Source organism: Callospermophilus lateralis, chromosome 6 (assembly GCF_048772815.1).
Source record: "Callospermophilus lateralis isolate mCalLat2 chromosome 6, mCalLat2.hap1, whole genome shotgun sequence".
NCBI lineage: Eukaryota > Metazoa > Chordata > Mammalia > Rodentia > Sciuridae > Callospermophilus > Callospermophilus lateralis.
The window spans coordinates 140628599-140651040 of NC_135310.1; the positions used below are offsets into that span (position 1 = coordinate 140628599).

The 22442-nt window shown below is 44.0% G+C and overlaps 1 protein-coding gene across 1 annotated transcript; it reads right to left on the reverse strand.

Annotated features, from left to right (window-relative positions):
- Positions 1 to 658: 658 nt before the first annotated feature.
- Positions 659 to 3869, reverse strand: LOC143400908 (tubulin beta-2B chain). Its single transcript, XM_076857873.1, has 4 exons — positions 3614 to 3869; positions 2724 to 2832; positions 2335 to 2445; positions 659 to 1976 (listed from the first exon to the last, which is right to left on the reverse strand). Exons 1-4 carry the CDS (start codon positions 3668 to 3670, stop codon positions 916 to 918), a joined length of 1338 nt encoding a protein of 445 aa, XP_076713988.1. The 5' UTR covers positions 3671 to 3869; the 3' UTR covers positions 659 to 915.
- Between the last annotated feature and the right edge of the window lie 18573 nt (positions 3870 to 22442).

Sequence of the window (22442 nt, forward strand, 5' to 3'; positions counted from 1 at the left end):
ACATACATAAGGATATATGCAAATATTACTCACTCATAAGAAAAAAAAGTATAAATAACCTGAATGTACACTGGCTAGGAACCGGCTAAGTAAACTATGGCACAACTACATAATGGATGCTATTTATCCATGTAAATTAGAAAAGCTCTGTTTTTTCAAGATATGCCATTAGGCTGTGGGTATATATAGCTCACTGGTAGAGCATGTCTAGACACTAGGCCTTGGGTGTGATCTCCAGTACTTCCAATAAGTGCACAAATTTAAGAAATAAGTAAATATATACTTATTTCATACTGTTTAGAAAGAGGTTACAGATTTGTGTTTGAGTGTGAAGAAAGAAATAAAGGTTTGAAAACATGGAATATTTCTTAAGAGGATATAAGAAAAATAATATTGATAATAATACACTTTTTGTGCTTTCAATTAGGCACCTTCTGAACAAATAAAGTATATTCTTAAAGGAATGTTAAAACTCAGGCTGAGCTCTCCTGTAAGGCCTGACTACTGTGTCTTGAATTTTTACCATACCAAGAGTAAAGGCATTTGAGCTTTTACTTATCCTTTTAAAAGAAATTAATATATTGTGTCCAGAAAAGGTGCATTTAAAAATAATAAAGGACCCAAAGAGGAAAAGGAAAAGAAAGAAAAGAGGACACCATTAAGACACAAACCTTTATGTGATTTTAGCCATTACAACAGTAGCTCAGAAATATCTTGACTGTTACATCGATGTCATCAATATTACAAAAGGAAAAAAAAAAGTGACAGGCAACAGCGAAGAGCACCAGAGAACTGGCGCACACACCTAAGACAGACCATGCTTGTTCCTTCAACTGCCAAGGTATTTTCACAGGTAAGCCCCCCACCCCCTCGCTTTCCTTCTCAGCTTTCCCTACCCTGCTTCACGTGCTGAATTTAAGCCTCGTCCTCGCCCTCCTCCTCCTCGAACTCCCCCTGTTCGTCAGCCGTGGCGTCCTGGTACTGCTGGTACTCGGACACCAGGTCGTTCATGTTGCTCTCGGCCTCGGTGAACTCCATCTCGTCCATGCCCTCGCCCGTGTACCAGTGCAGGAAGGCCTTGCGCCGGAACATGGCCGTGAACTGCTCCGAGATGCGCTTGAACAGCTCCTGGATGGCCGTGCTGTTGCCGATGAAGGTGGCGGACATCTTGAGGCCCCGCGGTGGGATGTCGCACACGGCCGTCTTCACGTTGTTGGGGATCCACTCCACGAAGTAGCTGCTGTTCTTGTTCTGCACGTTGAGCATCTGCTCGTCCACCTCCTTCATGGACATGCGGCCTCGGAAGATGGCAGCCACGGTCAGGTAGCGGCCGTGGCGCGGGTCACAGGCGGCCATCATGTTCTTGGAGTCGAACATCTGCTGGGTGAGCTCGGGCACCGTCAGGGCGCGGTACTGCTGGCTGCCCCTGCTGGTCAGGGGTGCGAAACCCGGCATGAAGAAGTGCAGGCGGGGGAAGGGCACCATGTTCACTGCCAGCTTGCGCAGGTCTGCATTCAGCTGGCCAGGGAAGCGCAGGCATGTGGTGACCCCGCTCATGGTGGCTGACACCAGGTGGTTGAGGTCTCCATATGTGGGCGTGGTCAGCTTCAGGGTGCGGAAGCAGATGTCATACAGGGCCTCGTTGTCGATGCAGTAGGTTTCATCTGTGTTTTCCACCAGCTGGTGGACAGAGAGGGTGGCGTTGTAGGGCTCCACCACCGTGTCTGACACTTTGGGCGAGGGCATGACGCTGAAGGTGTTCATGATGCGGTCTGGGTACTCCTCGCGGATCTTGCTGATGAGCAGGGTGCCCATGCCTGAGCCGGTGCCTCCCCCCAGAGAGTGGGTCAGCTGGAAGCCCTGGAGACAGTCACAGCTTTCTGACTCCTTCCTGACCACGTCCAGGACCGAGTCCACCAGCTCAGCTCCCTCTGTGTAGTGGCCCTTTGCCCAGTTATTTCCTGCACCGCTTTGGCCTGCCAGAGAGAAAAAGAATTCTTGAGTCACTGAAAATTGGATTAAATTCCTTCTTGCCTTAAACCCCTTAATATAGACCAATGAGTCAGTGATCAGATAAGATTATTTTGTGTTATCACCAAATGGCCAGGCATTAAAATATTTGGTTATGGATGTAATTATAAGTAAGGATGCCTAGGACACCTGGCTATTAGAAGTTGAAAGGCAAATGCTTTGTATACCTATATTAAAGCTCAGTTGGCACACAACTGGACTTTCTTCAAGCATTTCCTCCAACAGTCACAATTCTCCATCCTAAATTTAAGCTGCCCAGCTTAAAATGTGTCTCTCACGTCATTAGCCATGCCAGGCACTCACCAAAAACGAAGTTGTCTGGCCTGAAAATTTGGCCGAATGGTCCAGACCTGACCGAATCCATTGTGCCAGGCTCCAGGTCCACCAGGATGGCCCGCGGCACATATTTGTTACCTGCAGGGAATAAGAGCTGACTTAGACCTGCCCGTAGAAAAGGGCTCCATACCACCTTCCTTCTTTCACGCTATTGCTATTGCCCCCAAACAAAGAAGGACCCACAACCAGGTTTTCAAAGGGCTTGGTAGCACAGGGGAGCCCATCCCAGTGAAAGAGTAAATATCTTAAACGGGCTAGTCCACCCTTTCTTGCAGCCACACCAGGGAAAAGGGAAGAGGGGGTACAAAACTAAAGGGCGGGGGCAGCGGCAAGGGGGTGGGGGATAAGACAATTACCAGTGGCTTCATTGTAGTACACATTGATTCTTTCCAGCTGCAAATCACTATCTCCATGGTAACTGCCAGTGGGGTCGATACCATGTTCATCACTGATGACCTCCCAAAACTGATGAGAGAAAAAGGTTGCATTTAGCCATACACGACCCCAAAGAGATACCGCGATTCACAGTTTGAAAAGCCCCCTACTCAGTTCTGACATCCAACATTTTAGAAACCTTAAAGGGCGGTGTGACCCAGAACACAGCCACAAGGATTGTATTTTGCAAGGTCAGAAAGTTAAAACTGGGCGTTTCCCAGGCGAACAGCTGCTCGCAGCGGGCGGTAGGGGTCGTAGTCCCAGTCTACGCCAGGGACTGCAGGTCAACTACCGCGACGAAGCTCTGCAGAGTCACCCTAAGAATGGCCGCAGGAGGCTAGACTACAAGGCGGTGATGAGGGGGAGGAGGGAGTGGCTAAGCGAGAGAATTGAGAGGGTGGTTTTAGATTCAAAGCACGTCCTCGGACCGTGAAACAATCGCCCTCCGCCCCTCCCCCGCAGCTCGACTCTAGTTCAGGCTAGCAAAAATCAATCCTCGTGTCCGCGCCCCTCCCGCAGACCGGTGACACAGTCCAGCTGACACAGCCGTGTCTTGGCCAAGTAGCAAACAGGAAAGAAAGACCAAGGACGACCGGAATTCCAGACGAATTGCAACAAAAATGAATGAGACCCCTCTCCCCCAGAAAGTCGCCTCCGAGTCCACGCCCCACTCGGCAACACAAAGCAGCCGGGAAGGTTGGCTCTAGGGCGAGCTCCGGGCCTGCCTAGGACAGCACCGCGCCCAGAGACTGAGGGGTGCTCAGCTCCCGTCCCTTTCCCAGCCTGGGCCCCTCCCCAACGGCGCGCCCACCTTGGCGCCGATCTGGTTGCCGCACTGGCCCGCCTGGATGTGCACGATCTCCCGCATGGTGCCTCTTAACTTCTCGCTGGCTCTGATCTGCGTCTGTGAGTCTGTCGGTACTCCGGTTCCACACCTACTAAGAGCTCAACAGGAAAGCGCTCGGGAACCGACGGGCTGAGAGCGTCGGCCCCGCGGGCTCGGCCTTTTATGTAGGGAGGGTGGGGCCGACAGCGTAGACCGCGCCCCCAGCCCGAGTCCCCCCAGTCCCCTTCACTCTGCGGCTCTCCAGGCCTGGCTGACGTAATGCTCCGAGCCCTAGGGACGGTCCGGGGGGCTGGACTAAGGGCGAGTGGCCAATAAGCGCGGGCCTGAGGATCCGCAGAGGGGTGGGGTCTCCTGGGAGTAGGGTGGGGGCGTCAGCATTGTCTAGGGCTGGGGGAAGCGGGAGAAGCTAGGCACCGGGAACTGGGAGGGGGTGAAGAAGCCGGTGGCCGGAGGGCTGCGACGCGTGGTTACCCATCGCGGCAGGCTCCGGATGGAGAGAGCTAGCACAGGATGGGAAGGAGGGAGTACTGGACCAGGTGGAAAGACCATCAGGTGCTCCGGGTGCCAGCAGGTGGGAGTACTGAGGCGCCTCAGGCTGCTCTTTCCTCTCGGCTGCCGATTCAGTTTGGCCCCGAGCCGTTCCCCTAGCTAGCCAATGCCCCTTTTCCCAACACTGGAGGCCAGCAGCTTTCCAGGAGCCGACGCCCTGTACCATGGAGGCTTAGGGGAATACGGGTGATCCCAGAATAAAGTCGAATGTAATAAAATGTTGAGGTCCAATTGACTGCAATCCCGAACACTCTGCCCTAGAGCTTCGGGGTACCCTTGCCCCGCCCCCCAGCATCGCTCTTCTCTCCTTTGTCTTTGTGGAGGGTCACTGGTTCCCTTTCACTGAGGCGGCAGCATCCTGGGGTGGAGAGATCCCCTATAGTCCCTTGAGCTCTGCCTCACCCTCTCCAATAGTCCACTCTCAGGCCGTACCAAAGACCCCCTCCACCCATCCAGTTGGCTTTTGTTCCTAGAAAATGATGGAGTGGGTGTGGCTGGCCCTGCAGCGTGGACTATCCTGCGGGTAGAATAAGGGTGGGGTCCCAGAGGCGGGGCTGTCGGAGGAACAAAGAGCTCACAAAAGCTGTGTTCCGCAATAGCGCATTTAAAATCACACTCCAGGCTCTCCCCTTCTCCGGATTTGGTTCATCCATTGTCAAATAAGGGGATGGGTTCCAAGGGCAGTCACCGTCCGGTCCACAGAGAACATTCTTATTTTCCATCGAGGCGGCCTGGAGTTCCCAGACTTGCTGCTGCGGGTAGAAGGGCTAGGGACACGCCTAAATACTGCAGCAAGGCAAGGTAGAGACCGCCGGCGACCCAGGTGCATTCACAGGAGCGCGTGCGCAGACGCGGAGCACCGAAAGTCCCTTCAAATCCACTCTCTAGGTATTGGAGGGAGGAGCAGATCTCTTTGTTACTTGTCAGGGGGTGGGGGAGCAGAGAGAGTGAGAGAGAGGCTGAAAGACAAGATGTTAAACCTGTGTGCGTTGGAGGGAGGGAGGGGGAAAGAGTAGCACAAACGCTCACCGCAGAACCCGTTCCTTGCAATTTTGCCGTTAAAGCGCGCCGCCCCCCACCTGGGATGGGTAGCTTGCGAGATGACGTGACCCTTTTTCATTCTCTAGCGAGAGAGGCCGAAGGACCTGGGGTGCTGCAACCGAGTGGAGTTAGCAGCTGTTGAGGGAGGCCCTCCCAGAACTATCAGCAAGCTGTCATCGCCTCCCTTTCCCGCTGGGAGGAAGGAGGAGGCTTTCAAGTCAATTCCAATGTGCAAAGAGAAGCTGCAAGAACAAAAGCTCAGCCGCCCCCAAATATCCAGGGCGTTCAAACTAGAGCTCGAGGCCCGGAGTTCCCCAGACACAGCTGAGAGTGCCCGGGTTAGAGTGCGTTAGGGAGGTAGGCATAGCAGTAGCAATTCTGCCCACCTGCCCCATTCACGGGGTTCCCAGGGTCCTGGCCCTGACCGCTAGTTTTCTAGTCCAAATCCTACAGATGCAGAAACGTCAAGGGCCAGCCGTCCCAGAGATCACGAAGCAAATTAAAGGCACGCCTCAGGCTGGAATTCCGTCTTCAGGGAACCGGAGCCCCCGGGGAAGGAGACTTTGTCGGGGCCAAAAGGTCTGTAGCAGGTGTCAGCCTCGAGGTGGCGGCTCCGTGGCCCCGGCTGCCTGCAAGGAACTGAGCGAGGGCGGCACCCTGGGTGGGAGGATCACGCGCACCCAGCTGTCCAAGCCTAGCTGCCCGATTCTAGGAGCCACGCCGGTTGCTCAGAGCTCCGGGAGCTCAGCTTCACGGAGGGTAATCTGAGTCTGTCTCTCTCACCTATCGGGTTCATTTCTAAGCCGCGGTTTCAGAGTCAGATCTTCACGGGTGCCCGGTGCAAAAAACGTACTCAGATTATACAGATGAAAGAACCCTTTCCTCTCGGGTTTCTTTTAGGGTAGGAGGTTTGGTATACAGTCAGCAGGAAATCATCCTTCTAAATGCCTGGATGCCCTTGGGGATTCAGACAGCTTTTTGGCCCAAGATCTGCTTTCCTTTCTTGAATTTTGCTGCCTTTCCTCCCACCCCACCCTAGCCCCTTCCAGGCAAGCACGTCACCCCTATTTGCCGTTACAATTATGATGCTGCACATTTTCATTTTCACAAGGATCTGATTTTAGTGGTGAAATGGTGGTGACAATTATGTCCTTTCCCGAAAGGCTTTTAGTTTATCGACTGATTTTTTAAAGTCACCTTTATTCTATGTAGCAGGCAGGAAGAGACTGGTACTGGGCTATCAAAGAAACAAATTGCTTTCAGTTGAATCCCCAACAATTCTTTTTGTCTGTTTATTATACACAGTTCCTCTCAATCTAGGTCATTGTGTATCAGACATGAAGCTTTCAGGACAATATATTTCATGATCTCCTATATAGGGCTAGTTTTTAATGATTTCCTAACATTTAAAAATTTTTCCCTTTCAGAGACAATTGTAGAAATTTCGCTGTGTAAAATAAAATTCCACATAGTTTTACACATAACTGTGTGGCAGAGGTAAACAAGCCCCTAAACTATTAAAATGACGTTTGTTCTTACAATTTTCAGATTATTTTCAATGGTAAATCTGCAACTGATTGTGCATTTATTCTGTTACACACAGAGCTATTGTTTTAACTAATTGAAGAAGTGTGACAGGAAAAGAGCTTTACAAAAATGCATAATAAATTTTGGATGCACTATTTTCTTAATACAAAAATATTTTTTAACACGCTTATTGAAATTACAAGACAGTGTAGGATTTTCCCCCCACAGCTATCCTGCATTCACCTCTTAAAGAACATGCCGGCAACCCCTCCTCTTTGCAGCTGAGAGGCACGCGGTTTCCTAGGCAACCTACACTTTGCCAATGAATGAAAAGGAATTGAAAGAGATTGCAAAGACTGCAAATCCGTCATTATTTCCTCCCTATTTTTTTTTTCTGTACCCACTCTTCTCAATGCTGTCCAGTTAGAAATATTGGAAAACTCCCAATCCTAACGTTTATATAAAGGAGTGAAATGCCCAGGGAACTGAGGCTAAGAAAGGGGTCGTAGCCACAGATTGTAACTGCGAAGAGGGGGCGGGGAGAGGTTTCCTGGGATCTGTGCTTTCTCAGCTTTGTCGCGACCCCTGTTTACATCCTACTGCTCTCCTCCTTTACTCCCAGGCCTTTCCTCCTCCGGATGAGAAATGACAGCTCGGGGCACAGCTGCCCGCGTGCTCTTTAGTCAAAAGGTTTACATGGGTGTGAGCTTCAGAGCCGTCGTCCTTCCGCAGTCGTGGGGCGCTGTTGGGACCAACCACTCAGGTAGCAAAAGTCTGGAATAAGACAAAATTCTGAGTCTGTGAATGCAGCGCAGTGCGGAAACATTCACTCTTTGTTTCACAGCGAGGCTGTGTTTTCCTATTGCCGACGGCCATGCATTTGGATTAAAATGGCTTCGATCCAGTCAGAGCCCAGAGCTTTCCTGGAAGAGATTTGCCTTCCTTGTCAAACAAATCCGCAGAGGGAGTAGAACCCGGCTTCCCCCGGCATCATTTTCCTATTATAGGCAATCTCCCCTCCCCCACCCTGTGAATGATTTGCAAGATTCTTTGACAGGCTGGGGGAGGGCAAGCCCACAGAACAAGCATTGTGAATCCTTGGTAAATGGCATTTTATGATACAGAGCTAGAATGAAGAAAACTGAAACAGAAGAAAATACCTCTATCGGGAAAGTTCTAAAATATTAAGGCAAGACAGTGTGCTCCTTTGCAAGGTGTTGTGAGTGCAACCAACTTGTAAATCAACCCCTTTATGAAAGGAATGAAAGCGCACAGGACAGCAGGGTCAGGAGCCATTTTAATTTAAAGAGACAGATTGCTATAATATCAGTGTGATTGTAGAACTGCCGCCCACATTAGAAATCTTAGAAGCCATTGTACTAACAACTGCTGCTAGGAAATGTCTCGGCAGCTCACCATGTCTCTTCTTAATATGCCCTTTGCTTCTCATTTATGTAAAATTACAAATGACTACATACACTACATACACATACACACAGCAAAAATCCCGCCTCTTAGATCAGGAAGTAGCGGGGGGTGGGCATTCACTAGGACATCCCTGCAAAATCAGTAAGTCTTTTGGCTTGAATTGCCTAGCCTACTTTAGTGCCACCAGCAAACATTCAAAAAATTTCAAGAAAATATAACAAGTACTTAGACTCTTCACTATTGCTTGCAAATGTCTAATGGATGGCTAAAAGCAGGATTAAAGACTTGGCGTCTCTGCCTCTATTTGCATCCTTCTCCATTGCTCCAGGTCACCATGGATTCCAGGAAGAAAATCTGATCCCATAAGTATCAAGTGATGAATCAAAGCTCCCGGCAACAGCAACTTTCTTTCCCAGGGTGATTCCCCACCTGACCAATCCTGAGATGATGATGGACATGCCACACCTGATCAAGATCATCTGCATGGGCAGCTGGGAAAAGCCTACAGCTGTGCAAAACTCCAACACTTGCCCTCATTCCCCTTTCTGTAAAACCTCAAATCATTCATTGTCAGCCCCTTAAAGACAGGGTTAAGAACTTGGGTCCCCTTGATTCTCAGTGTAGCTTCACTGATTGAAGTTTCTTTCAAGCTTTTCATCATTGCCATTTCTGTTTAAGTTTTGGGGGCAAACAGACAGACCTGATTTGTTGGATCCCCAGAGTGGGACCTCTGGCCTAGAACTCTGATAACAAAAATAATGCATTTAGAGAAGCTCGGCAAGAACGTTTCTGCCTTGTTCAAAATAACCTTAGAAAAGGGCACTTACTGAAATGTTTAGTGTCACATGTATGTCCAAAAGAATTAAACATGGGATCTCAAAGAGCTATTTGTCCACCCATGTTCACAGTAGCATTATTCACAATAGCCAAAAGGTAGAAGCAACTGAACTATGGATGGGCAAATGGATAATGAAAACATGGTCTATGCACCCAATGAAATATTATTCAGCCTTTAAAAAAAGAAATTCTGGGCTGGGGATGTGGCTCAAGTGGTAGCGCACTTGCCTATCATGCGTGAGGCATTGGGTTCGATTCTCAGCACCACATAAAAATAAAATAAAGATATTGTGTCCACCTAAAAATTTAAAAATAAATATTAAAAAAAGAAATTGTGATATGTATACAACATAGGTGAATCTTAAGTGAAATAAGCCAATCCCCCAAAGACAGATACTATATGGTGCTCACTCCTATGCAATAGCTAGAGGCATCACATTCATGGAGGAAAACAGTAGAACAGTGGTTGCCAGGGATTAAGGAAGGGGAATGGGGAGTTGTTTAATTGGTACTGAGTTTCAGTTTTGCAAGATGAAAGAATTCTGAAGTTGGATAGTGGTGATGGTTGCACAATAAAGTGAATATACACTCATCCCTCCTCTCTGCATCTGCGGGAAATTGATTCAAAAATGCCCTTTACCCACTGGATACCAAAATTCATGATGTTCAAGTCCCATATATAAAATGGCAAAGCTAGCCTCAGAAATTTAGTGAGATCCTGTTTCTTAATAAAATATATTTAATAAAAAGGGCTGGGGATATGGCTCGGTGGTTAAGCATCCCTGGATTCAATCCCTGGTACCAAAAAAAAAAAAAAAAAGAAAAGAAAAAATACACACACACATATGTGTGTGTGTGTGTGTATAAAATGATAAAGAACTAATATAAAGAGTAGAGTATCTGCCCACTTTCTCATTTTTTTATGAATTTGTATTATCATTAATGTTATTTTCACTTTGAAATTTCTTTGCTTTAGTCTTTTAAGCTACTTGCTCAGTTGTGAAGCTCAGTAGAGCAAAAACTTTAAATATGCTTTGTCTGTAATAAACCCATTGTCTATTCCCCCTTTAGGGACCTCTTTTTCAGGGAAGAATTCATGACAAATCACCATAAGTTACAAGCATCCTATGAAGATACCAGGGTCACTTGGAATATTAACTACCTAAAGCATAATTTGTTTTTGTATAAAATAAGTATAAACAGAAATTCTCATAGTTTCTTTCCACACTGCAACGTGTGCTCCGTCTTCCCCCATTTAAAAACTAGATACGATTAGAGTTAGTTCCACAGATGCCTCTGTTGTCCACTAGCTGTGAACCCCACCCCTCTTCTTGATACATAAAATTGAACGCAGGGGCTGAGCCACATCCCTAGCCCTTTTTATATTTTATTTTGAGATAGGGTGTTAAGGTCTGTAAACAAGTCAGATTGGCACCTGTTATTTTGCCAGAGAAATGTTAAAGTCTGTAAACAAGTCTGGATGGCGCCTGGCCAAATGTCAGAGGGAGTGGTTTGTGAAGTAACAAAAGCGAGCCATTAAGTGTGGAGATTCCTTATTGGTTGACTGCTGTATCTAGTTTATGCTAATTAAGATAAGCTATGTAAAATGTATAAATATCGCTCAGATCCTACAATAAACGGCTTCCATTCCTGCTGCATCAACGTACACAAGTTATTCGTCATCCCCCGGTTATTTTGCCCAGCCAGCTGGGCTGTGGCAATAGGGTCTCTCTAGTTTTGCTGAGGCTGGTCTCAAATTTACAATCCTACTGCCTCAGCCTCCCAAATTAGGATTATAGGCGTGAGCCTCCATGCGGGGCTTTGACTCCTTTTTGACAGGGACCTTGCTATTGTTCGGATGTGGAATGTCTCCCAAAGGCCCATTTAATAAAGGCTTGGTCACCGGTCTGTGGCACTATTGAGAGGTGGTGGAACCTTTAACAGGTGAGGCTTATGGGAGGGCATATTGGGATGCTGGGCCCTGCTTTCCTCTCCTCTCCAGGAGGCCCCCATGAAATGATCAGGGCTCCTGTGCCACATGCTCCTCGCCACGATTTGTTCCACAGGCCCAAAGCAATAGGGCCAAGTAACCGTGGACTGGAATCTCCAAAACTGGACCCAAAATAAACCTTTCTTCCTTATAAATTGATTAGTTCAGGTATTTTGTCATTGTGAGAGAAAGCTGACGAAGCTGCTGTGTTAGCCTTCACATCTCCCCATTGCCTGAAAGTAAGTATAGGCAAACAATAGCTGTTCTTCATGTAAATAAATACCAAAATACAAGGCAATTAGGAAAAACATAACAAAAAATAACTATTTTTAACCCAAAGCAGGAACAGTTTTATTCTGCAGATTAAGAACAAAGAAACTCTCCTCCTGTCTATTCATCATTGCCACCTGGCTAGGTACAGGTCTCAGTCCATGCTTCCCAGACTCTGGTGGATACTGTAAGGCCTGAATTATAATGCACACGTCTAACACAGTTATCTCTCAATTCTCTACAAATAGCTACTCAGCCTATTTATTGAGTTTTCACCTTTGTTTATCTGCCTTGATAAATGCATAACTAAGGTTCCTGGTTAAGACAGAATAGAAGGATGGAAGGAAATTATTCCTTAAGAATCAGTGTTGAATTTTTGGTGTGAAAATCAGGGGTGTTAGACATAAGTTGTCTTGGTGATAAGGTTTGGAAGTGACACAAAAAAGTGGTTTGAACCCTTCTTTTTCAGTGGTTAGTGATTTCTCTTCTTAGAAATCACTAAAAAAGGAGATGAAACATATGCAAATCAAATCTTTTGGATTCCTATAGAAAAGATGACAAGGCATCAATTTCCTGAACCTCAACAATAAATGAAATATCTTTGGGGTAACTTAGAAAAAAGATCAAGTCTCTTTTATAAAAAGGAGAGAGGAGGGCATGGTTGTTCCAGACTTTTCCAAATCAATATTCAATGCTAGATGGTCTCAAAATAAATTCCTATAAATTTTTTCAAGAAAAATGTGCTGCAGTTTTTTATATCCAGTTACATTGCCTTTTAAAGGAGGGCCTGAGAAAAGAAATCAGATTCCAGGAGAAAATCCACCTCTAACTTTGGCTACTAATGTTGAAAACCATGTTAAAAACCAACCAACCAAAGTATTGGAAAACCAAAGCAAAGAAATATTATTATTGCCAAAAGCTCCATCCTTGTCCCTGACGCCAATACAATAATGAGGACACAGTTTTGAGAAAAAGGAAAAAGATGGTTTATTACTTTGCTAGCAAAGGAGAAACACAGGGGACTCCTGTCTCAAAAGGAGAGATCAGGAAGAAGAAGATGGAGAAAAGAAATCAAGGAGGAGAAGGTCAGGGAGAAGAAGGTTGGGAAAAAGAAAAAAAAAAACCACGTATGTTTCAAAGCCACAAGGGATATATAATCAAAGCATCAAGTGAACCCCTGTTACACTATTTGTTTTTATAGAAAATTCTGTAAAATTTTCATAGCTAAACTAACTAAAGATGAGGTCTAAAATTCCACCAGGCTTAAGAAAAAAGAACCAATGTCAGGAGCATGGAACAGTTTCTGCAGAAAGACAACTGGAATAAGAGATGCATTGAACTCAGTGAACTATCAAAATCATTCAGGAAATCTTAGAAAGATATATAAGGATTACAAAAAGCCCTTGCTGGCAGAGAGCAGGAAATTGAGGTTGGTTTTGTTGGTGTGCATGTGAGTGCGCACATGCAAGAGTGCTGGGGATAGAATCCAGAGCTGCCCATTCTAGATAAGTGCTGTACCATAGAACTACACCCCCAGCCCCAAAGTAGAATTTTTTCAATCACTGTATCTTGCAGTTGAAAGAGGCTGATCAATAAAATGAATAAAATCAAACCAAAATTAAAAAAAGAATGAAAGAGAGAGGATGGGTGGGGTGGGGGTGGGGTGAGTTATAAGAAAAGGAAATAATAAAGGGAGAAAGCAAAGAAAAATGTTTGCAAAAAAATCCTTTGTTTCAAACATAAACTGGCGGATGAGGGGTCATTTGGTCATGACATTTTGTCGAAATTCTGCTGGAGAAAAGAAAAAATGCAACAGAAAGTCAAGTTCCTAATGATCTTATGGAGAGAAATACATGGTTTTGAAGAAGCTAATTCAGAACTGGTATAAACAGGAAAATAAATGGCAGCTGCAAAGGAAGTGAAAACTTAGAAGCAGAGAGCAAAAAAAAAAAAAAAAAAAATAAGGTTGAATGAATTACGACCAACAGAAAGACGTTACAAAATCCCAGATTGCTCCTCGTGGTGAGAAAGCTCACGACAGCTGGCCCACTGTACTCACTGGAGTGGAAGGCGAAATACGCCAGCCAGTGACAGAAATTAATCCAGTCCATCAGTGACTTCCAGAGAGAGCTGTCCTCACTGTGGTTCCCCTGCTCCGCCCACTCAAACAGGAGAGAGATACAAGCTACTCACGAGGATCACGTGCCACAGCTCTAAGCTTTTCTTCTCTTATGGAGGAGAAGAGCCCCAAATGATCTCTGGATGGACCCCCCTGGGGTGTGTGGAATAAAGTTGGCTTAGGACATGGATCCTGGGAAGTTTCATGGATAAACTCAAGGAAATGCTTCCTCTTACAACGATGAATACGAAAAATAATGCTTGTGTCAGACAACCTGGGTTTTCAGAAGTACCCAAGGGCACCTCCTCAACTAGGAGTGTTGCTGGAAGCTTGGCCCTTGTCCCTGATACCAATCCAATAATGAGGTCATGGTTTTGAGAAAAAGGAAAAAGGTTTATTGCTTTGCTAGCAAAGGAGAAACACAGGAGAAACATAACCTTTGTCCCAAAGGTTATGACTCTGCCCATCAGCAGGAACAGGGAGGGTTTAAAGAGGTGATTCAGAGAAAATGAGATTAGAGAGGAGAGGTTAAGAGAAGATCTGGGAAAAGAAGATCAGGGAGGAGATTAGGCTTTGAGGGGGAGGGTGGGGATACTGAGGATTGAACTCAGGAGCACTCAACCACTAAGCCACATCCCCAGCCCTATTTTTGTATTTTATTTAGAGACAGGGGTCTCACTGAGTTGCTTAATGCTCACTTAAGTTGCTGAGGCTGGCTTTGAGCTCCTGATCCTCCTGCCTCAGCTTCCCGAGCCCCTGGGATTGCAGGTGAGTGCCACTTCACCTGGCCCAGGAGAAGATTAGGGAAGAGAAGATCAGAGAGGAGATCAGGGAAAGAGTTAAGGAAAAGAAGATCAGGGAGAAGGAGGTTGGGAAGAAGAAGAAAAAAAAAAAACATGTAAGTTTCAAAGCCACAAGGAATATAGTCAAAGCTTCAAATGAACCCTGTTACAGAGGATGACCACAGAGTCCTCACTGTGGTTTCTGGGCCTCCATACCTTCTTCTACCTCTCATTTGGGATGGGCTTCTCCTCTGCTCTTGGAGGAGCTTGCATATAGTGGATCAAACTTTCACAGGGAATGAGGGACATGTCTTCTAGCCCTGCAGAGAGCTAGCACTTTAGAATCGGGGGCCCTCTAGTGCTCTGCTTCTAACCTGAGATTATCACTCCACCCTCATCCCATCCCATTGTCAAAGAACTATTTGACCCCCACCTTTTGCAAGGTTTAAGAATGTCTTCAGGCTTCATGGCTGCTCATAGGATGACTTTCAGGCCCTCCCAAATCTTTGGTGTGACACTGGATGAACTATTGGAACATCCCCTATTATTATGGTTTGGACATGGTTTTTGTGTGTGACCCAGGGTTCATGTACTGATGACAGCCTCGGGTATTTTGTTATGGCAACAGAAAATGGAATATATTTGTGCATCAAATCCATCTCTATTTTACCATCTTGTATGCATTTTTATTTCCTTTAGCTGACTTGAAATTATGCATTTTGAGTAATAAATAAAGAAGATTCTGAAGATGAAGTCATCTATAGTATTATCTGCCTGTTTATTTTAGTCACTATAATTAGCAAACTAGTTGAATGAGAATATTATTGATTAAAGCTACTTTATTCTTTTTTGTTTTTAATATAGGGTCTCACTAAGTTTCCTAGGACCTCACTAAATTGTGAGGTTGGCTTTGAACTTGCCATCCTCCTGCCTCAGCCTCCCAAGTTGCTGAGATTACAGACATACGCTACTATGCCCAGCAAGGTATTTTATTTTAAAACTATTTATTTATTTATTTGTTTTAAAAATCAATATTTTTAGAGTTCAAAAATATTGTTACAATTTTGAAAATTTATACTCTAATAAGGTAGAAAATATCAAAGACATTGACAAATTTTTAGAGACATATGACCTACCCAAACTAAATGAGAAGGTCATACATGATTTAAATAGATCAATTTCAAGTAATGAAATAGAAAACACCATCAAAAACCTACGGGGGCGGGGGGGGTGACGAACAACTTGTGTACATTGATACAGCAGGAGTGGGAGCCGTTTATTGAAGGACAGGAGGGGTATTTATACATTCCACACAGCTTATCTAATTAACATAAACTAGATACAGCAGTCAACCAATAAGGAATCTCCACACTTAATGGCTCGCTGGAGCCACCTCACAAACCACTCCCCCTGGCAAAATACCAGGTGCCATCCCGACTTGTTTACAGACTCTAACAACCAAGAAAAGCCCAGGACCAGATGGATTCTCAGCCTAGTTCTACAAGACTTTCAAAGAGGAATTAACACCAATACTCCTCAAAGTATTCCATGAAATACAAAAGGAGGGGATCCTTCCAATCTCATTCTATGAGACTAATATCACTCTGATACCAAAACCAGACAAAGACACATCAAGGAAAGAAAACTTCAGGCCAATATCCCTGAAGAACATAGATGCAAAAATTCTCAATAAAATTCTGGTAATTTGCATACAAAAACATATTACAAAGATAGTGCACCATGATCAAGTCGGATTCATCATATTAATAGACTTAAAAACAAGAAATATGATCCTCTCAATAGATGCAGAAAAAGCATTTGACAAAGTATAGCACTCATTCATGTTCAAAATACTAGAAAAACTAGGGATAGTAGGAACATACTTCAACATTGTAAAGCTAAAAATGCTAAACCCAAGACCAGCATCATTCTAAATGGAGAAAAATTGAAAGCATTCCCTCTAAGAACTGGAACAAAACAGGGTGTCTTCTTTTACCACTTCTATTCAACATCATCCTTGAAACTCTTGCCAGAGCAATTAGACAAAAGAAAGAAATTAAAGGGATACAAATAGGTTAAGAACTCAAACTATCATTATTTGCTGATGACATGATTTTATATCTAGAAGTTCCAAAAAATTCCACCAGAAAACTTCTAGAACTAATAAATGAATTCAGCAAAGTAGCAGCATATAAAATCAACACCAATAAATCAAATGCATTTATATATATCAGCAAAGAATCCACTGAAAGAGAAATTAGGAAAACTACCCCATTTACAACAGCCTCAAAACAAACAAACAAACAAATAACCTGGGAATCAATCTAACAAAAGAGATGAAAGACCTCTACAATGAAAACTACAGAACACTTAAGAAAGAAATTGAAGAAAACTTCAGAAGATGGAAAGATCTCTCATGCTCCTGGATAGGCAGAATTAATATTGTCAAAATGCCCATGATACCAAAAGTGTTATACAAATTTAATGCAATTCCTATTAAAATCCCAATGACATTCTTCTTAGAATTAGAAAAATCAATCATAAAATTTATTTGGAAAAATAAGAAACCCAGAATAGCTAAAGTAATCCTTAGCATGAAAAGTGAAGCAGGAGACATCACAATACCAGACCTTAAACTATGATATAGAGCTATAGTAATAAAAACAGCACGGTATTGTCACCAAAATAGACTTGTAGACCAATGGTTCAGAATAGAGGATACAGAGACAATCCCACATAAATATGATTATGTCATACTAGACAAAGGTGCCAAGAACACTCACTGGAGAAAATATACTCTATTCAATAAATGGTGCTGGCAAAACTGGAAACCCATATGTAGCAAAATGAAATTAAATCTCTCTCACCCTGCACAAAAATCAACTCAAAGTGGATCAAAGTCTTAGGCACTAGAACAGAGACCCTGTGCCATGTAGAAGAAAAAATAAGTCAAATCTTTACCATATTGGCCTAGGATCTGAATTACTTAATAAGACTCCTAAAGTGCAAGAAGTAAAAACAAGAATTACTAAATGGGATGGATTCAAATTAAAAAGTTTTTTCTCACCAAAGGAAACAATTAATAAAGTGAGAAGAGAGCCTACAGATTGGGAGAAAATCTTACCACATCTACCTCTGATAAAGTATTAATTTCTAGGATATATAAAGAACTCAAAAAACTTAACAACAAATAAAACCAAAAAAGAAAAAACAAACAAACAAACAAAAAAACCTCCAAATAACCCAATCAATAAATGGGCTAAGGAACTGAACAGGCACTTCTCAGAAGAAGATATACATTCCATCACTAAATATATGAAAAAGTGTTTAACATCTCTAACAATTTGAGAAATACAAATCAAAACTAAGATTTCATCTCACTCCTGTCAGAATGGCAATCATCAAGAATACAGGCAAATTGGGCTGGGGATGTGGCTCAAGCGGTAGCGCGCTCGCCTGGCATGCGTGCTGCCGGGGTTCAATCCTCAGCACCACATACAAACAAAGATGTTGTGACCACCGAAAACTAAAAAAATAAATATTAAAAAATTCCCTCTCTCTCTCTCTCTCTCTCTCTCTCTCTCTCTCTCCTCTCTCACTCTCTCTTTAAAAAAAAAAAAAAAGAATACAGGCAACAATAAATGTTGTCAAGGATGTGGTGAAAAAGGTACACTCATACATTGCAGGTGGGACTGAAAATTGGTGCAACCACTATGGAAAGCAGTATGGAGATTCCTCAGAAAATTGGGAATGGAACTGCCATTTGACTCAGCTATCCCACTCCTTGGTTTATAACCAAAGGATTTAAAATCAGCATACTGTAGTGCTACAGCCACATCAATGTTTATAGCAGCTGAATTCACAATAGCTTGACCATGGAACCAACTTAGGTGTCCCTCAATAGATGAGAGGATTTTAAAAAGTGTTATATATACTCAGTAGAATATTACTTAGCTTTAAAGAAGAGTAAAATTATGGAGTTGGAAAATATCATGCTAAGCGAAATAAGCCAATCCCACAAAACCAAAGGCTGAATGTTTTCTCTAATATGTGGATGCTAATTCACAGTAAGGTGGGGGGTGGCACTAGGGAAGAATAGCTTACCTAGGTAGAGGGAAGTGATGGGAGGGGAGGAGAGGGGATGTGGGGATAGGAAAGATAGTAGAATGAAACAGACATTATTACTGTATGTATCTATGTGACTGCAGGACCAATATGATTCTGCCACATGTGTGCTCTTAAAAATGAGAAATTATATCCCATCTATGTATGATATATCAAAGTGCACAAATGCATCCTACTGTCATATATAACTAATTAAAACAAAAAATTTTAAAAATATTGTTACATGCTCCAAAATGAATAGAAAAAAAAACTTGGTTATGGTTTAGATATGAAGTATCTCCCAAAAGCCTTATGTGTGAGACAAAAGCAAGAAGGTTTGGAGGTGGAATGATTAGATGATGAGAGTTGTAATCCAATTAGTGAATTAATCCCCTGTAGGGATTAACTGGGTGGTAACTGCAGGTGTGGTGGGAGAGAGCAGGTCACTGGGCATACCTGTGGGGTTCATATTTTGTCCCTGGTGAGCAGAATTCTTATTCTGCTTCCTGGGGTCCTGTGCTGAGCTGCCTTTCTCTGCCACACACCGTGCCTCGATGTTCCACCCCCACCTCATGCCCAGAACAACAGTCAGCCATCTGTGGACTGAGACCTCTGAAACTGTGAGCCAAATAAACTTTTTCTCCTCTAATTGTTCTTATCAGGTCTTTTGGTCACAGTAATTAAAAAAAAAAACTGACTATAACAACTCTCTCCCCTTTTGTAATGTGAAGTAAAAAGATCCCCACCTCCACAGCATCATAATTTCCTCTGTCAGTAATCGAATGATCCAGAATCCTACCTCCTGAGATTAGCTCCTTTGTACGAGGTGATACCTTTATCCTAGAAACCTATTTAAAACGTGTGCATTCCTGAGAGGGGCAACACACTGCTTCTGATGCCTTTCAAGGCACGTGGACAGCTCAGACCCAGTTTTCTTCATGATCAGAAGAGCCCAGGGAGAGCAGGCTACGCCGAATCAGGTGAGGGGGGAGAAGGCAGGACTGGCTGCAGGATGCTTCCAAAGCCTCCGGACTGCAGAAACAAGCCCAGTGCTGTGGTTTGGCTGTCTACTCCAAAGCTCATGCGGAAATTTAATCCCCAAATTCATAGGTCAATGGTATTTGGAGGTAGGGCTTCTGGGAAGGAATCAGGCTTAGAGAGGTCATGAGGGTGGTGTCCTTTGATGATATTAGTGGCTTTTTGAGAAGAGAGAGAGAGACCTGAGCTAGCGCACTTTTTCTGTCTCACCGTGTGATACCCTTTGCTATGTCAACTCTTCCGAGGTTGGTGCCATGTGAACCCAGGCTGTTATCATGGGGATGACAGGAACACATCAAAGGTGGACTAGCATGATGTGTGCCCTCTGAACTTGATGTCCTTAAGATCCCATGTTCTCTCAAACCGCATGACCCCTGGGGAAGGCCCTTATTAGATGCTGAGCAGATGCTGATGCAATGGTCTTGGGCTTCCCAGCCTCAAGACACTATGAGCTAAACAAACCTCTTTTCTTTATGGATTACCCTGTCTGTGGTGTTCAGTTATAGCAACAGAAAACAGACTATGTGCACCATTTCGGCGCTTTCCTAGTTGAACAGAGGGGAAAAGCCTGGTTGACCTCCCAAGGAGAACTGGAGTAACCACAGCCCTCCTCCTCCTGATAAATGAAGGCATGCATGAGGGCTCTTGGGAGCCTTTGGAAGTGCTGTCTTCTAGCAGGAAACATTTAACTTTCATGCTTGAAAATGGTATCAGAGGTTGCGGAATTCATCTGATAAATATTTACTGTGCATCAGGCACTGTTTTAGACATCAGAGAGACAGCACTAGACAACTCCGACAAAAATCTCTGTCCTCCTGGAGCTAATGCTGCAGATGAGATGGTAAAATTAGAAGAGTATGATTCCTCAGGGCTGAGGTTTCCTGTCTTTTTGTTGGTTCTTCCTTATTTCTCGTCCCTTTCATTAGATTTTTTTTAAAAAAATCATAGCTTTATTCTCTTTTGTAGCTTCATCTTTACTCTGCTAAACAGAGTGTGTGGAGACTAATTAAAGGATACAGATGACTTTGATGATACTGTCATAAAGCATCAGTGACAGCCTGTTAGACAAGGTGCACTCAGGGTTACCTGAGTCACACTGACTCTTAACCACCACACGATTCTATCCCCACCTGGCTTCCCTTCCCCCCTTTCCTGTTCTTGAATTCTTTCCCTCTTTGAATGACCGGAGACTACCTGATATGGGGAAAATAAGTGACTAATTCTGGACAAAACCCTGAAAATCTCTTGGCCTAAGAACTGATATCTTTAATCATTGTATGATCATCACTAAGGCGATTTCTAGGTCAAATACCAAACTGTGGGCTGTGGATGTGGCTCAGGGGTCGAGCACCTGCATATCATGCACAGCTGTAGGTTTCATTCCCAGCACTGGGGGGGGGGGGGGGAAGACCCAAAATGTGTTGAAAAACCCCAGTGCCTACCATCTATAACCAAAAAAATTACTTTGATATTATTGCTACAGGCAGGAAAGGAGTGACGCTTCAATGCTACATGGATTTATAGATTCCATCCTCTGGATTCTTCCAAGTGTCATCCCGTCAAAGAAATATTGCACAGAAAGATCAAGGTGCGCTCAGTTCCCCAGGTGTACTTATCTCTTGCCGAGATAGCCAGGGGGAGGTTTGGAAGGCAGGCCCTCTTAGCAGACTATATTTTTACCATGACAATTTGATTTTAGGACTCAGCAAGGGGCAGCATGATTCACTGAGAGGAGCAATCCATCCAGATTTGCTTTCTTAGCCTTTCATGGACTTTAGCTATGAGGGCTTGGAATAGCCACCCAGTGTGTCCCTACCTTGCATTCTTTATTTCTAAATAGGAATAATAAAGCTCTGCCTTCTTTCTCACTCCACAGAGGAGTTGTGAGAAGAGATGAGATAACACCACTGCAATGTGCTTTGAACTCTTCTGAGGTCAGCACCATGTGAACCCAGGCTGTTATCATGGGGGTCATGGGAGCACATCAAAGGTGGACTAGTGTGGTGAGTGCCCTTTGGACTTGATGTCCTTAAGATCCCATGTTCTCCCAAACCTCTGGCCTGTACAAGTGGTACAACATATCAGACCAAAATAAATGTTCACTGAGCATTATTGAACTTTGCCTTTTTTTTTCCTATATTGGTTAATCTTTAGTTATTGGGTGACTGATATTTCAGAAAGAAGATAAATAGTTGGTTTCATCAGACTTGCAGTTCTATCACTGATGCTTCATGCTCCCGTCAGAGGACATGCTATAATGGTTTTAAGTGGAAATGGAACTTGGGAGATGAATCTTTTTTTTTTTTTCTTCCTTTTTTATATTTGAAATTGGGAAGCCTGGACTTACCATTCAGTAATATTGACTATGTGTAACTGGAGTCTAGTTTTCATGAAAAGCATCATCTTTGCCACTTTGTCAGCTGGGTCTCTCCTGGTTAAGTCTTGATTACCATCTCATTCCTTTTTAGACTACGGCTGCAGTAACCCATGCCTTGTGTCCTTGGGCTTGCTGGTTACATGCAAAGCAGAGCTTGTCTTTATTTTGTCTTCAACTTTTCTCATGGGGTTGAAGTGGAAGTGGCCATATAAAGATGCATATGCCCTGCAGGAAAAGACAGGCCCAGACTGGTGAGCTTTCCTGGAGGGCTGATGGGGCCAGGTCTTCTGCAAAGACACTGCTTTGAAGAAGTATTCCTGTTAAAGCATGTGAGGACTGTCCCTGCCCTTGCCTGTCACATGTCACCTCCTGTTATCAGCAAGCACTAGGTATACTTCTCTTATTCTCATTGTCACTGTGGGCTCAAGTTCCATAGCTATGACATTCCACTATATATATATAATGTTCCCACCACCACCATCCCTCCTTTGTTTTAAATGACTTCTGTCTTTGATCTTTAGGTGTCCTCTTGGGGGGGGAGGTGTTTTTAATTTAAGTTACTTCAAAATCCTTTGAAAGTACATTGATAATAATAAATGAGCTTGATACAGTCCTAGGTTTGGCCTTTTCTATACATAAAAAATGCAAAATGCAACCTTGTTTTTACCAGGGAGTGAGAAAAGCCATGGTTTTCGTTGTCCTGTGGAGATTGTCACTGTTCTCAGAAATAA

What these genes read in the sequence shown, in the direction of transcription:
- LOC143400908 (XM_076857873.1), bottom strand. Translation starts at nt 3,670, where the DNA reads ATGCGGGAGATCGTGCACATCCAGGCGGGCCAGTGCGGCAACCAGATC. An exon ending in GTACTACAATGAAGCCACTG is followed by an intron (nt 2,446 to 2,723) that starts GTAATTGTCTTA and finishes TATTCCCTGCAG; the next exon opens with GTAACAAATATGTGCCGCGG. An exon ending in GCCAGACAACTTCGTTTTTG is followed by an intron (nt 1,977 to 2,334) that starts GTGAGTGCCTGG and finishes TCTCTCTGGCAG; the next exon opens with GCCAAAGCGGTGCAGGAAAT.